Source organism: Carcharhinus amblyrhynchos, chromosome 5 (assembly GCF_965287045.1).
Source record: "Carcharhinus amblyrhynchos chromosome 5, sCarAmb.v2.hapA, whole genome shotgun sequence".
Lineage (NCBI taxonomy): Eukaryota > Metazoa > Chordata > Chondrichthyes > Carcharhiniformes > Carcharhinidae > Carcharhinus > Carcharhinus amblyrhynchos.
This window is the reverse complement of record NC_137328.1, coordinates 3793229-3808742: the sequence shown is the minus strand read 5'-3', so window position 1 is coordinate 3808742 and position 15514 is coordinate 3793229. Positions and strand designations below refer to the sequence as shown.

General features: G+C 43.6%; 1 protein-coding gene across 2 annotated transcripts in view; it reads left to right on the top strand.

Annotated features, from left to right (window-relative positions):
- The first annotated feature begins 1286 nt into the window (after positions 1–1286).
- Positions 1287–15514, top strand: part of unc45b (unc-45 myosin chaperone B) — a 50334-nt gene continuing 36106 nt past the window's right edge. The window contains exons 1-7 of one of the 2 annotated variants that reach the window (XM_080189594.1): positions 1287–1538; positions 4260–4466; positions 5932–5968; positions 6766–6941; positions 10611–10700; positions 13122–13289; positions 14260–14428. In XM_080189594.1, coding sequence (XP_080045720.1) covers positions 4305–4466; positions 5932–5968; positions 6766–6941; positions 10611–10700; positions 13122–13289; positions 14260–14428 — 802 coding nt within the window. In that variant the 5' untranslated portion in view covers positions 1287–1538; positions 4260–4304. The remainder of the gene's footprint in view (positions 1539–4259; positions 4467–5931; positions 5969–6765; positions 6942–10610; positions 10701–13121; positions 13290–14259; positions 14429–15514) is intronic. The other variant, XM_080189593.1, reaches the window with a different exon arrangement.

The following is a 15514-nucleotide window of genomic DNA, read 5'->3' as shown; positions in this document are numbered from 1 at the left end:
ATGTTCAGTTCAAGGGCAATTAGGAATGGACAACAATACAGGCGCAGCCCGTGACACCAACAACCCATGAATGAATAAAGAGAAAACTACAATGCGCACAATAATATCAGAACATTGTGCACATCATTGGGGCACAGTGATGGTACAGTGGTTAGCATTGCTGCCTCACAGTGCCAGGCACCTGGGTTCAATTCCCAGCTTGGGTCACTCTCTGCGTGGAGACTGTACATTCTCCCCGTGTCTGCGTGGGTTTCCTCCGCACGCTCCAGTTTCCTCCCACAGTCCAAAGCTAGGTGGATTGGCCATGCTAAATTGCCCCTTAGTGTCAGGGGGGATTAGCAGGGTAAATATATGGGCTTAAAGGGAGAGTGGGGTTGTTGTTGGTGCAACTGGATGGGCTGAATGGCCTCCTTCTGCATTGTAGGGATTCTATGATCAAAACAACGTCCTCCTAACTCACTTAAATATTATAACAAAGCTCTCGTCTGTTCCCTACACATTTACCCCTGTCCTATTTAGTTTAAAAGGTAATGTGTGCAAAATGGACAAAAACCTAAAATGAGAGGCTGGGATTGTTACCTCTGTGGCTCATTCCCGTGGGTTTCAACACTTGACCTACTGCCCACAATCCACCACTCCCATGTCAAATATTTTCGTAACTAATGGAAGAGTTCAAATAAAATTATTAAAAGATCCTGGCTTGCTCATGGCCAGAAGTTAAATTGTGCCCAAGCCATTGGCGTCATCATTGATTACCGGTTAGAAAATTTACCCCCATTAATCAACACCCAGGCTAATTGCAACGCAAGAATTACCAGCCCTTTAAACCTGTCTCTCTTTCAACAGCGACAACTCGTGTTCATGTAGCACCCTTAGCTGCTTACGAGTTGGGTTGAACATCCTATGGAACGTTCTGGAGAATCTAGAGATGCTGCCGGAATCGAACCCAATAAAAGGAAGTCAGCCAATATATTTATCTTTTTTAAAAAAAAATCAGCCTTCTGGAGGTTACTCGAACTCTCTGGGTTGCGCAGTTGCTCACAGCCATCTCCGTGTCAATCACAGCACTTGTTCCCAATTCTCAGCTGTCTCTCTTGTTCTTAAAATAGCAGTGGACAGTGCTAACTTCATTAAGAAGGGGTCTGGTAAACATTACAAATCAACTATTCCGAGACAATTAAATCCAAACGGCCTTGCGATTAGTATCACATGGTATTGTCATTTGCAGTTTGTATCTGCGAGTTTCTGCTACTGACGATGGTAGAGAAATTGTTAAAACAGTAGCGCTTTGTGGGGAATGAATGTCCCTGCTGAAGCCTTTATCATTACCCTGGCCTTGGTCCATCTCAGCGAGATATATATGGACTGAACAGGTCAGATCAGAAGTGTGCAAAGAAGTGTGACGCAGCCCACAATATAACCATCAAATTGGTGCCTCCCCTCTAACAAATCTACCGCAGACGTAAGCAACCGTTTGAAAGCGCATCCGAGACTCTTTCTTCCAATCAGTTAAAACTGACCGCTGAAAAGGGTAACAGGTAAAAAAATTCCAATTCTGAAATTAAAATGAATGCAAAACAGGGCAATGGGGGAATGGACAGATGCCTAGCGGGATCTCCACCTGAATCATCATTAACTGTTTTATTCTCTTTTTGTCAGCCAGTGGCCCTTGGTTTGTACATGTCGCGTTCTTTCCTATTTTAAATTGCCATAAAATTGCAGAAGATGATTGAAGATTTGATTGTAGGCCACTGAACTGATAATTAAATGTCTGCTCGGGCAACTGTTAGAGAGGGCAAACTCTCAGCGAATGCTGCCCATATATGGTAGGTTGTAAGCTACTGGAGATAACGAGATATCAGCAGCCATGTGCTATTGTGTCTTTTACAAGTGAGGCCTGCCTTTGGTGCATTTAACTCCAACTGTGGTACTGTTCCAAAATGATAAACCGGTCAGTGATAGTAATTCTTCAACCAATCTTTTCTTGCCTTTGTTGTACTGATATTGGCAGTGATGAAGATGGTTCATCCTGTTTTCTTGAAGTTGTTTGGTTCTGACAGAGACAGCGATTAGAATTAAAAGGACTCATCTTGGCCTTCCTGTGCAAGCTAAGCTCTCTGACCTTCAGTGACGGAGTTTGAGAAATGTTTTTGCTTCACTTTCTGATTGCTGAAATGTAAAATGTAACTTTAAAAGGATTTGAACATTTTCTTTCTGGGGCAATCTCTTTGCAATATAATCATGTGTTTAATCTAACAAAGCAACTTTCTGCCAGCCCAAGAAAATTGTATGTGTGTGTATGGTCTGTGTTGTGTCAAAGTTAGCTCCGCAAAAAACAAAACTAAAGTTCATATCCTGGGTTTAAGTTTGAATAATCCAGGTTATGTTTCTGTTGAATTGAGTAGAAGTAATGGATCTCATTGAAGTGTTGGCAATAGGAAATAATCAGACTTACACTGTTACAAATGTGACTCTTGAGTTTTGCTGTTTGCACATGAGTTTGAAGCCAATACACACACATGGTATAAAGCCCTTGGGTGAATTCATTACTAAATTAAAAGGCTCACAGCCCTTCTGGGGGGAACAGATTACTTGAAAAAGAATCTTTGTGGAAAGGAATGAAGTTGGCTGTTTGTGTTTTATAGAATCCACAAGATGGTGGTCTCCTTTTTGAGGAGTTGAACATTGCCGATACGGCCTGTGAGCAGCACCGCAGGGGCAATGTTTCAATGTGATTGTTTGCACAGTTTTATAAAGGTGTTTCTCGATTTGGGAAGTGTTGCTTTGGGCTTTTGATGCCATGGCTACATTTTTCCATAGTTGAGAAAGCAATGGGACAGACTTGTTTTTTGCCCTGTAATTTTAGAATCATGGAATCCCTACAGTGCAGAAGGAGGCCATTTGGTCCATCAAGCCTGTACCAACAATAGTCCCACCCAGCCCTTATCCCCGTATCCCACATATTTATCCTGCTAATCCATCTAACCAACACATCTTCAGACACTAAGGAGGACTTTAGCATGGCCAATCAACCTAACCTAGTACTTGTGACAATAACAATAGTTTAAAGTGTATTTATTAGTGTCACATGTAGGCTCACATTAACACTGCAATGAAGTTACTGTGAAAATCCCCTAGTCGCCACACTCTGGCATCTGTTCAGGTACACTGAGGGAGAATTTAGCATGGCTAATGCATCCAACCAGCATGTCTTTCGGACTCTGGGAGGAAACCAGAGCACCCGGAGGAAACCAATGCAGGCATGGAGAGAACGTGCAAACTCCACACAGGCAGTGACCCAAGGCCGGAATTGAACCCGGGTCCCTGGCGTTGTGAGGCAGCGGTGCTAACCACCGTGCCACTACAAACGTGAACTTAAAAACTTCAAAACATGAGATTCTTCAGAATGTGGTTTGGTTACTTAGAATACAAAGGAATCAGAGCTAACATGGCTCAGGTTTGGATTAGATAAGTGTGGGTTCAAGCCCCACTCCAAGGACTTGAGTATAAAATCTGTGCTGACACTTCCAGTGGAGTACATCAATAGTTACCTTCAATGGGGAAAGGTGATGGTTATTTGAAAGGAAATAATGTTCACAGGAATATAGGGAAAGAGCATAACACAAATTTGAAAACCATTTCAAAGAGTTGGCGTGGTGAAAATGGTCCTCCCTGGTGTTATAACAATCTATGATGTTATGAATGAAGCTGAACATACCCAGTAATTAAAACCCACACCGTTCAGGAAATTCAGTGATTGGTTTCAGGCATAAACGTAACATTTCCCATTCTTGATTTTGGCCGTTGAGGGGTAGAAGCTTGTGCAGGATGTTTTAACTCTTAGGTCCTGGTAATTCCTGCCTTTGCGTCTCCACTGTTCCATTCATTGCAACACGGTGGCACAGTGGTTAGCACTGCTGCCTCACAGCATCAGGGACCCAGGTTCGATTCTAGCTTTGTCTGCGTGGAGTTTGCACATTCTCCCTGTGTCTGCGTGGGTTTCCTCCGGGTACTCCGGTTTCCTTCCACAGTCCAAAGATGTGCAGGTTAGGTTGATTGGCCATAGCAAATTGACCCTATTATTAGGAAATTAGCAGGGTAAATGGTTTACGGGGAAAGGGTCTGGGTGGGATTGTTGTCAGTTCAGACTCGATGGGCTGAATGGCCTCTTTCTGTACTGTAGGGATTCAACGCATGTTGAAGAACAGATGAACGGTTGCCTTTAGACTTTAATTCCGTGTTGCCTTCTCACACTACAGTTAGTTATCCTGTCCTGCACCCTTTCTGCTTCACACTGGTTTCAGATGGAAGATCCACTTCAGCTAAAGGAGGACGGCAATGAATTCTTTCAGAAGCAGGACTATGACAAAGCGATTGAGTGCTACACAAAAGCTCTCCCATTGACCAAGGACAAGAAAGCCCTAGCTGTACTTTACAGAAACCGAGCGGCATGCCATCTGAAAAAGGTAAAGATGCTGCCTCACATTTCCTTAGAGACTGTAGCCCATTACTGGCAAATGCTCATTCATTCTGTGTTTTGGTTAATTCAACGTAATGGAAGTGACATTTACATACTGCTATTAACAATTAGGGAGTAATTGACATACATGTGGGCGGTCGAATTCAGATGAGAGTGAGATGGCTGATCACAGTACGAAATGAAAGGTCACATATATCAGTCTTGCAGCTAAACTTTAGTTTCCTGGAGGAGGACAGTGTGGAGGATGGGTGGGCAGAACTCCTTCGGTTCACAGAGAAATCATAAACATGGTCCTTATATGCCTGTTAACAATTTAATTACAAAAGGCAAACAAAATATATTTATTCCCAAGTAAAATCACTGTGGATTATACATCATTAGTGATTCATTTAACATACATTCATTATAATTAGTAATACACAATGACACAGTCGTTAGCACTGCTGCCTCACAGTGCCAGGGGCCCAGGTTCAATTCCTGGCTTGGGTCACTGTCTGTGCATAGTCTGCATATTCTCCTCGTGTCTGCATGGGTTCCCTCTGGGCGCTCTGGTTTCCTCCTACAGTCCAAAGATGTGCGGGCTAGGTAGATTGGCCATGATAAATTGCCTCTTTGTGTCAGGAGGATTAGCAAGGGTAAATACATGGGGTTATGGGGATAGGACCTGGGTTGGATTGTGATCGGTGCAGACTTGATGGGCCAAATGGCCTCCTTCTGCACCACAGGATTTTATGAAAAGGACCAGAAATGTAGCACTGTTCATGCCAGCGGGATTTTCCCATCCCGCCAAAGCGAGCGGAGATTTGGCTGGATCCTGGTATGACCAACAAGTAGACCATGCCTGAGGAGTTTGACTAACAAAGAGAGAATGAACGGTTTCGGTCTATCCTCTCTAAAGTTTAGAGGAGAGATCTATCTGAGGTATATAAGATGCTAAAGGGGATCGACAGGATAGATGTAGAGAGAATGTTTCCTCTGTGAGGAAATCTAGAACAAGTGGTGATAGTTTTAGGATAAGGGGCAGCAGATTTAAAACAGATGAGGAGAAATTGCTTTTCTTGAGTGGTTGTGGGTCTGTGGAATTCAATAGCCCAGAGTGCAGTGGATGCCAGGACATTGAGTAAATTGAGGAGGAGATGGACAGATTTTTAATTAGAAATGGGTTGAAGGGTTATGGAAAATGGACAGGAAAATGGAGCTGAGACTGAGACAAGGTCAGCCATGAATGGCAGAATAGGCTCGAGGGGCTGAATGGCCTACTCCTGCTCCAAGTTCTTAAGTGTTTATGTGAGGATCTTAGATTGAGTAAATAAGGAGAAACTTTCTACTGGCAGGTGGGTCAAGAACTGTATTGACTCTGTATTGCTGCTATATTACAGTGAATTGAATGGCCCAGAAATGTAATGAATACCTGGTCATAATAAAACTCCATTCTTTCTCCTTCCACAAAGGAAAGTTACGTACCAGCTGCATCGGATGCTTCAAGAGGTAAGGTTGACTTTCTGTTTTTGAGTCTGGCAAAGCCTTGTTCTCAATATCCTCATCTTTGTGTTCAATTTCCTCCATGAAGCTTTCCCCTCCCTGTCTCTGCAAACTCCTCCAGCTCCCTAATCCTCCAACATCTCTTCATTCTGCCGTTTTTTTGGCCTCTTTTGCATCCCTGATTTCCATCAGTCTGCTATTGATGGCCGTGTCTTCAGCTGGGCACTAAGCTCAGGAATTCTCTCCCTAACCCAGGGGGCACAGTGGTTGGCACTGCTGCCTCACAGTGCCAGAGACCTGGATTCAATTTCTGGCTTGGGACACTGTGTGGAGCCTGCACATTCTTCCTGTGTCTGCGTGGGTTTCCTCCACGTGCTCCGGTTTCCTCCCACATGCTGGTTAGGGTGCATTGGCCATGCTAAATTCTCCCTCAGTGTACCCGAACAGGTGCCAGAGTGTGGCAACTTGGGGATTTTCACAGTAACTTCATTGCAGTGTTAACGTAAGCCTTACTTGTGACACTAATAAATTACATTTTGTTTTAAACTTTAAAAAAGCCCTCTCTGGCTTCTACCTTTTTATTATTTAAAACACTCCTTAATACCTACCTCTTTGACTTAGCTTTTGGTCACCTGTCCTTGTATCTCCTCATCTGGCTCATATCTGAAAGCACTACAGTGAAACGGGTTGGAGTATTTCACAATGTTAAAGGCAATATACAAGTACAAGTTGTTGTTGTTCTGTAACGATAGGTGATAAACTAAGACATTTATCTTAGAGAAACACATTGCTTCTTTTGTTAGCTATTGATATCGATGCATCAGACATCAAAGCTCTCTACAGGCGGAGTCAGGCACTGGAGAAACTGGGGAAATTGGATCAAGCTTTTAAAGATGTTCAGAGATGTGCAACAATGGAGCCCAGAAACAAAACCTTTCAAGAAACTTTGCGGCGTCTGAATAATGACATTCAGGAGAAGGTGAGAGTTGCTTTTCTGTAATGTGTACCTGCATCTTGTAATGTAAGCATAAGATAACAATTCAATGATGATGTTTTATGTACAAGGACAGCAGTCTTCAATGTACTTAGTGAGAATCTTTACTGAACTGTTCTTAGGGTGTTTTGCCTCCAGAGGTGACCTCATGGCATAGTCTCATGACTATGGAAAGTCAGATGTGTAAATCAGACTGGTTACATTTCAAAACCCAGACATCCGATGGGAACGTAAGCAGGGTGACAAGGGAAAGTGAAAAAAAAACGGTTACAAGAGAAGTAAGAACAGTAAAATGCAAAAACGGTAGACAGGGTAAGCAAGGACAAATAAGGTCATAGTACAAAGAAGAGTTAGGATGATTAAAATTGGCAAAAAGGCAAACCCAAAGGCTTCATATGTTAATGCACAAAGCATTTGGAATAAGGTGGACAAACTGATGGTGAGTTAAATGGATATGATCTCATAGCCAAGACGGAGATATCATTAAAAGGAGATCAAAACTGGGAATTTAATATCCAAGGATATTTGACCTTTCGGGAAGATAAGAAGGAAGGTAAAGGTGGTGGGGTAGCACTGTTAATAAGAGAGGAAACGAGGTCAGTTGTGGGAGACGATCTAGGCTCGGGTGATGTAGTGCATTTAGGTGAAAGTTAAAAACAGCAAGGGAAAGAAGACATTGGTAGGAATAGTGTATAGATCCCCAAACACACTGTAGGAAAGGGTATAAATTAGCAAATAATAGAAACATGTAAATAGAATGGAGCAATAATTATAGGTGACTTTAATCTTCATGTTGATTGAGTTAATTAGGTTGGATAGAGTAGCTATGATAATAAATTCCTAGAATGCATTGCGGATAGTTTCCTTGAGCAATATACCATGGAACCAACCAGGGAACAGGCTATCTTGGATCTGCAAATGAGGCAGGTTTAATAAATGACCTCAGAATAAAAGATTCCTTAGGAAGCAGTGATCATAACATGACAGAACTTAATATTCAGTTTGAGAGTGAGAAACCCAGGTCAGAAACAACTGTGTTTAACTTAAATAAAAGGTAGTAAGGATAGCATTAGCTAAAGTGGATTGAGTGGATAGATTAGCAGGAAAGACAGGAAGCAAGCAGTGGTAGGTATTTAAGGAGGTAATTCATGTCTCTCAGCAAAAATATATCCCTGTAAGGAGGCAAGGTTCCAAGAGAGGGATAAACCAACCATGGCCAACTAAGGAAGTTAAGTTGATCAAAAAAAGCATATAAGGAGGCAAAAGTCAGCGATAGTCCCGGAGACTGGGATAAATTCAGAAACCAGCAAAGGTGGACTAAAAAGAGAAAGAAAAGTAACTGTGAGGGCAAACAAACGAGGAATATAAAAGCTGACAATAAGATCTTCTTTAAGTATATAAAAAGGAAGACAGAGATAAAAGTAAACTTTGGCCCCTTAGAAAGTGAATCTGCAGAAATAGTTATGGGGAATAAGGAAATGGCAGAGGAGATAATCAGGTATTTTTGCATCAGTCTTTACAAAGATACTTCAAACTTCTCATTCATTCTAAAGAATACAGGCAGCACGGTGGCACAATGGTTAGCACTGCTGCTTCACAGTGCCAGGGACCCAGGTTCAATTCCGGCCTAGGGTCACTGTCTGTGTGGAGTTTGCACATTCTCCCTGTGTCTGTGTGGGTTTCCTCCGGGTTGTCCGGTTTCCTCCCACAGTCCAAAGATATGCGGGTTAGGTTGATTGGCCATGCTAAATTGACCGTTAGTATCGGGGGATTAGCTGGAGTAAATATGTAGGGTTAAGGGGATGGGGCCTGGGTGGGATTGTGGTTGGTGCAGGCTCAATGGGCCAAATGGCCTCCTTCTGCACTGTGGGGATTCTATAATGAGTGAAAAGTCTGACAACACCAGGTTTTAGTCCAACCTATTTATTTGATAATATACTCACAAGCTTTCGGGTTAGTCCCTTCGTCAGGTGAATGGAGAGTTCTGGCCTCAGACAGAGCATATAAAGCACAGACAGTTTAGAGATTACTGATTAAAATGCCAATCCTTACACCTAACCTGCTGTTCAAGACCTGAAGTGGCTGATAATGTGAGTGGAAGGAGCACTGATCACAGTTTAAAGAGATGTGTATTGTCTCCAGACAGTACAGTAAGTGAGGTTTTGCAAACCCAGGCAAGTCACGGGGGTTACAGATAGTGCGACATGAGCCCAAGATCCCTGTTGAGACCGTCCTCATGTGTGCGGAACTTGGCTATCAGTCTCTGACAGCGCAGAGTCGCTGAACAGAGACTGATAGCCAAGTTCCGCACACATGAGGACGGTCTCAACAGGGATCTTGGGTTCATGTCGCACTATCTGTAACCCCCGTGACTTGCCTGGGTTTGCAAAACCTCACTTACTGTACTGTCTGGAGACAATACACATCTCTTTAAACTGTGATCAGTGCTCCTTCCACTCACATTATCAGCCACTTCAGGTCTTGAACAGCAGGTTAGGTGTAAGGATTGGCATTCTAATCAGTAATCTCTAAACTGTCTGTGCTTTATATGCTCTGTCTGAGGCCAGAACTCTCCATTCACCTGACGAAGGGACTAACCCGAAAGCTTGTGAGTATATTATCAAATAAATAGGTTGGACTAAAACCTGGTGTTGTCAGACTTTTCACTGTGTTTATGCCAGTCCAACGCCAGCATACCCACATCAGGGATTCTATAAAACAGGGGAGGAATTAAGTACTATTACTGGAAAAGTAGAATTAGACAACTAATGGGGCTAAAGGCAGATAACTCCCTGGCCCTGATAACTTTCATCCGAGGATCCTAAAAGAAGAAACTACAGATTTGGTGTATGCATTGGTTGTAATTTTCCAAAAATCCGTGGATTCTGGAGAAGTACCAGAGGGTTGGAAAACCGCCAATGTGACAGCCTTATTCAAAAAGGGGGGGAGGCAAAACGCAGGTAGCTATAGGCCAATTAGCCTAACACCTATTGTTGGAAAAACATTGGAATCAATTATTAAGGAAATAATAGCAGCGCATTTGGAAAATCCTAATTGAGTAAGAGTCAGCATCGCTTCATGAAAGGGAAGTTATGTCTTACTAGTTTATTAGAGTTTTTCAAGGAATTCCCAACCAGAGTAATAAGTGTGTAAACTCTGAGGTCACCCACTGAATGAGAGAGGAGTCAACTCCTAAACATACAATATCATGTGTTTTTGGATCTTGTGAGATAGTTCATCCACATAGTCTGAACGCCTTGTTTTTCATCTAGTTTAGCAAATAAAAGATTTTACTTGCTCTGTTTGGGATAATAGGCAGCACAGTGACATGGTGGTTAGCACTGCTGCCTCACAGCTCCAGGATCCCGATTCAATTCCTGGCTTGGGTCACTGTCTGTGTGGAGTTTACTCTCTGTGTCTACATGGATTTCCTCCGGGTGTTCCAGTTTCCTCCCACTGTCCGAAAGACGTGCTGTTTAGGTGGATTGGCTATGCTAAATTGCCCCTAGTGTCAGGGGGACTAGCAAGGTAGATGCATGGGGATAGGGCCTGGGTGGATTTGTGGTCATTGCAGACTCGATGGGCCGAACGGCCTCCTTTTGCGCTGTAGTGATTCTATGATTCTAATGAGTCTCCATCATTCTCCTCCAACAGTTAAAAATTCAGTTCTCCACTGATTCCAGGGTGGAGAGGATGTTTGAGGTCTTGCTCGATGAGAACATTGACAAGGAAAGGAAGGAAAAGGTTTGTCCAATTTTCTTTGCTTGGGCTGAGGGTGGGATTTTCTCTTCTTAAGGTGCTCAGCTCATCTTCTTTATTGATCTCCTGGATACCATTTTAAACCTGGGGGGAGGAACAGAGAGGCTGGGGAATCAATGTACAGATAGCCTTGGCACTAGCAGGAACATTTGAAAATGCTTTGAATGGGATCTGCAGTGTAATAAATAGAGGCCTAATACACAAATGCAAGAAGGGTATGCTAATCATTTATAAATCATTGAATGGGTTCCATGTGTGGTAAAATGGCCAGTTCTGGGCATCACACTTTAGAGAGGATGTCACGCCCTTGGAGAGAGTATGTAGAGAAAATTTACCAACAGCCACCAGGGATAAGGGACTGGAGAAGCTGGAATTGTTCTCTTTAGAGCAGTGAAGGAAATTGGGAGGTGTTCAAAAATGATGAAGAGTTTTGGTAAGTGTCAATATAACCACTGGACAGTTTCTTCTTCTTATCAGAACTCGACAGGAATTTGAACATCATATTTCCCCTTAATCTCTGAAAGTATTCTACCCACAGCAGGTAGAGACCCAGACCATGTGGGAACTCTCGGCAGCTTTAGCTGTGCAATCTTGTGTCAGTCAAATTGTGGAGCTTCCTTTGGAGGCACCTCAACATGACCTCTCCCTCCCTTAACCCTCCCTTCCGGCCTCTTGAACCCAGCCACCAATCCCCACAACTCCCCTCTTTCCGGGGCCAGCTTGGCAGCCCTGGGGAGACCCTAACCACCCCCCCCCCCCCCCCCCCCCCCCGGAATAATCTGGCCTCCTTGCCTGCAGTTCCAGCTGTGGCCTTGTGGAGCTGCTGAGGCTGCCAGATATTTGGTTGGCCAAATGCTGTCTAAAGTGGGGCTTCCTACTGAGGGTGGGATGGAGGTCTCATCTTTAAATAATTAATGCCGCTCCCACCCAGAATTCCTCCGGAGCTGTCGTTGGGATCACAGGCGGACACACCTCCCACTTTCTTTCCAAGCTTCTTTCCAAGGCTGTCCTGCTGTGACTCAGTGTGTAACACTCACAACTCGGAATAGAAGGTAATGTGTTCAAGCCACTTAATACACCTGGGGTCAAACTCCAGGTTCAGACTCTGAGTGCTGTGCTGAGGGAACACTGCACTGTTGGAAGTGCTGCCTGACCCCTCTGTCCACTGAGGGGGATAGAAAGGATCCCACACCTGATAGTTTGAAGGGAGGAGGGGGCTAGTTCTCCTCAGCGTCCTGGCCAACATTTAATCCCTCATTCAACATCAGTAAAACAGATCATTATCACACTGCTGTTTTATTATTTAAATGGAGAGAAGCTTCTGAATTCTTTGGTGCAGAGGGATCTGGGTGTCCTTGTGCATGAATCACAGGAACGTGGTCTGCAGATGCATCAGATAATGAGGAATGAAAATGGAATTTTGGCACTTATGGCTAAAGGAATAGAACGTAAAAGTGCGGAAGTGCTGATGAAACTATATAAGGCATTAGTGACATCGCACATGGAGTATTGGGCACAATTTTGATCCCCTTACTTGAGGAGGAATGTAGTGCTATTGGAGGAGGTTTAGAGGAGGTTCATTAGATTGATTCCAGAGATGAGGCAATTGACTTACAAAGAGAGATTGAGCAGTTTAAGCCTATACTTCTTGGAGTTTAGAAAAACGAGAGCAGGTCTAATTGATGTGTACAAGATGCTAAAGAGGATTGACAGGGTAGATGTAGAGAGAATGTTGCCTCTTGTAGGACAATCTGGAGAAAGTCATAATTTTAGGGCAGATTTAAAACCGAAATGAGGAGCAACTATTTTTCTCAATGGGTGGTAAATCTGTGGAATTCACAACCCCAGAGTGTGGTGGATGCTGGGACATTGGATAAATTTAAGGGAGAGATAGACAGATTTTTAATTAGCAATGGGTTAAAGGGTTCTGGAGAAGGGGCAGGGAAGTGGAATTGAGGCTGAGATGAGATCAGCCATGATCATATTGAATGGTGGCGCAGGCTTGAGGGGCTGAATGGCCTCCTCCTATTCCTTGTTCTTATGTTCTTATGTCCATGTTGTAAGCAAATTGTCTGCCATGTTTCCTACAGAGCGACAGTGACTATACTTCAAATGCACGGAACTCATGAAATGACGCTCTATAAATGCCTTTATTTTTCTTTATCTCTTGCACTCTCTCTTTCCCTGTTTGAACCCTTTCTCCACTTCGCAGCTCTCAGTTCTTAGCACCAGACAATAAGGAAACAATAGGGTTTACTCTTCTTGGTTCTTCAACCTGGGAAATTCCCAATCAATCATAATACCAAGTTATATTTGTTGGTGGCTGTGTTGAGATAACCATTTTACACAATGTTTTTCTGTATAATCTTACGTTCTCCTTTTTACTGTGATTTTTTTTTTAACCAGGCTGCAAATAACCTGATTGTACTGGCGAGGGAAGATGCAGGAGCTGAACGCATTTTCCAAAACAATGGTCTAAATCTCTTGATGCAACTTATCGATACCAAAAAACCAGAGATGATGGTGTCTGCAATAAGAACACTCTCGGGCATGTGCAGTCGTCACAAGTCTCGGGTGAGTGGTGTCAGCTTACATGGAATGATATTGAAACAGGCCATTTGGCTCATCTCCATGTTGTTTGTGCTCCACAATGGTACCACTCACATTATGATGGAGAAAGTCACATAATGGTGGGTTATGTGTAGTGTGGGTGTCAGCGAAGTTGGCATGAAGGTATTGCCTAGGACCCCGAACAGGAGAAAAATATGTATCTGTGTGTTAAAAATAAATAGTTTAGGGTCAGCTTCACAAGACTCCAGACATCTTAGGGACAAACCAATCAACTTTATGATGGTGGGGTATGTTCTCAAACTTGGAGTAAGTAATTGGTTTGTGCAGGAGTCTCAACTATTCACGATATCTGTTCATAGAATCATAGAATTCTACAGTGCAGAAGGAGGCCATTCGGCCCATTGAGTCTGCACTGACCACAATTCCACCCGGGCCCTATCCCCATAACCCAATGCATTTGCCCGGCTAGTCTCTCTGAGCACTAAGGGGCAATTTAACATGGCCAATCCACGTAACCCGCACATAGAGGCAGGTAGAATTTTGTCTTTTAAAAAGCATTTAGGTAGATACATGGATACGATGGGTTTCGAGGAATATGGGCCAAATACAGGCAATTGGGATTAGCTTAGGGGTTTTAATAAAGGGCGGCATGGACAAGTTGGGCCGAAGGGCCTGTTTCCATGCTGCAAACCTCTATGACTCTATCTTTGGACGGTGGGAGGAAACCGGAGCACCCGGAGGAAACCCACGCAGACACGAGGAGAATGTGCAAACTCCACACAGACAGTGACCCGAGTCGGGAATCGAACCCAGGACCCTGGAGCTGTGAAGCAGCAGTGCTAACCACTGTGTTACCGTGCCGCCCCCATGGTGATGGCAGAATAGTGGGAGGGGCTGAATGGCTTCATCCTGTTGCCCTGTGCTGGTTATGGGAGTGTCGGGTGCTAACCGGGTTATGATCTTATCTTTGTAGGCAATTGCTGTGTTGCATTTTGTGGGCTTAGAGAAGATCTGCAGCATCATGGCCCTGGATGACGAAGAGATTGCGCTGGCAACGTCGAGTCTCTTCCAAACGATCCTGGATAACTTTGAAGGAGTGGACAGTAAGGAACACCGTGGGAAAGATGAAGCTCTGGTGCTGGGTATGTAGAATGGCAATGCTGATAGACCTGCTTATCCACACAATGTGGAGATGCCGGCGTTGGACTGGGGTAAATACAGCAAGAAATCTCACAACAGCAGATTAAAGTCCAACAGGGTTATTTGGTAGCAAACGCCACTAACTTTCGGGGCTTTTCCCCTTCATCAGGTGAGTCACAGGTTTAGAAAGGTTTGACGAGGGGGAAAAGCCCCGGAAGTTAGTGGCGTTTGCTACCAAATAAACTTGTTGGACTTTAATTTGGAGTTGTGAGATTTACACTTTGTTGTAAATCAAATGTATTTTTCTAAACATACCGTATTGTCTCTCTAAATATTTCACACGGCTTAAGCACTGATTTTTTTTGCTTATTTACTCGATCAGCCTTTAGCCAGCTTTCCCCCTCATACCAATACCGTTAGCTATGTTTCTGTGTTTGGAACTGATGGATGGCATTCCCAAATTTAATATGGAATTCTGTTATATTATGAGCACTCTTTCGAAGGGGATCCTTTACCATGAGATTATTGGCTGAAGATGTAAATCTGAAAGCCCAACACACCCAAAAAATACGTTTTAAATATTTTAAACATCATCGTCCTTTAGTGTGGGAAATCTAGATGTTTGTCCACTCTATTTACCTTGCTATTTTTGTGTGAATATGTCGAAAAGAAGCTTGTCACAGGTACCCTGTATTACTCAGTGATGCACCTTATTTTTGGAGGCATTTGGTTTACTTTAAATTCTAGCCTAGGCTTAGGCTATTGCAATGTAAGTTTATATCGGTTATCGGAAAACTGAAATGCAATCAGCCCTGAGGGTTTTGAATAAAGGATACTAAACTCATCTTGTCCAAAACACGGCCCTTGAGCTACCGCTCAGCTCGCCAGACCTCTGATCAATCTGCCAAGCCTCTCTCCGGCTCATGAGGTCTCTCTCCAATCCATCAGGTCCTCGCTGCCAGCCTCCAAAATGACCATCTCTGGCATCCCCTGCCCCTCTGTCTGCTCCTGGCTCCCAACCACATCGGCATTGAAATTCCCCATGAGGCTCTTACTGCTCCCCACCCATTGGCCCAGGTCAGCATTGC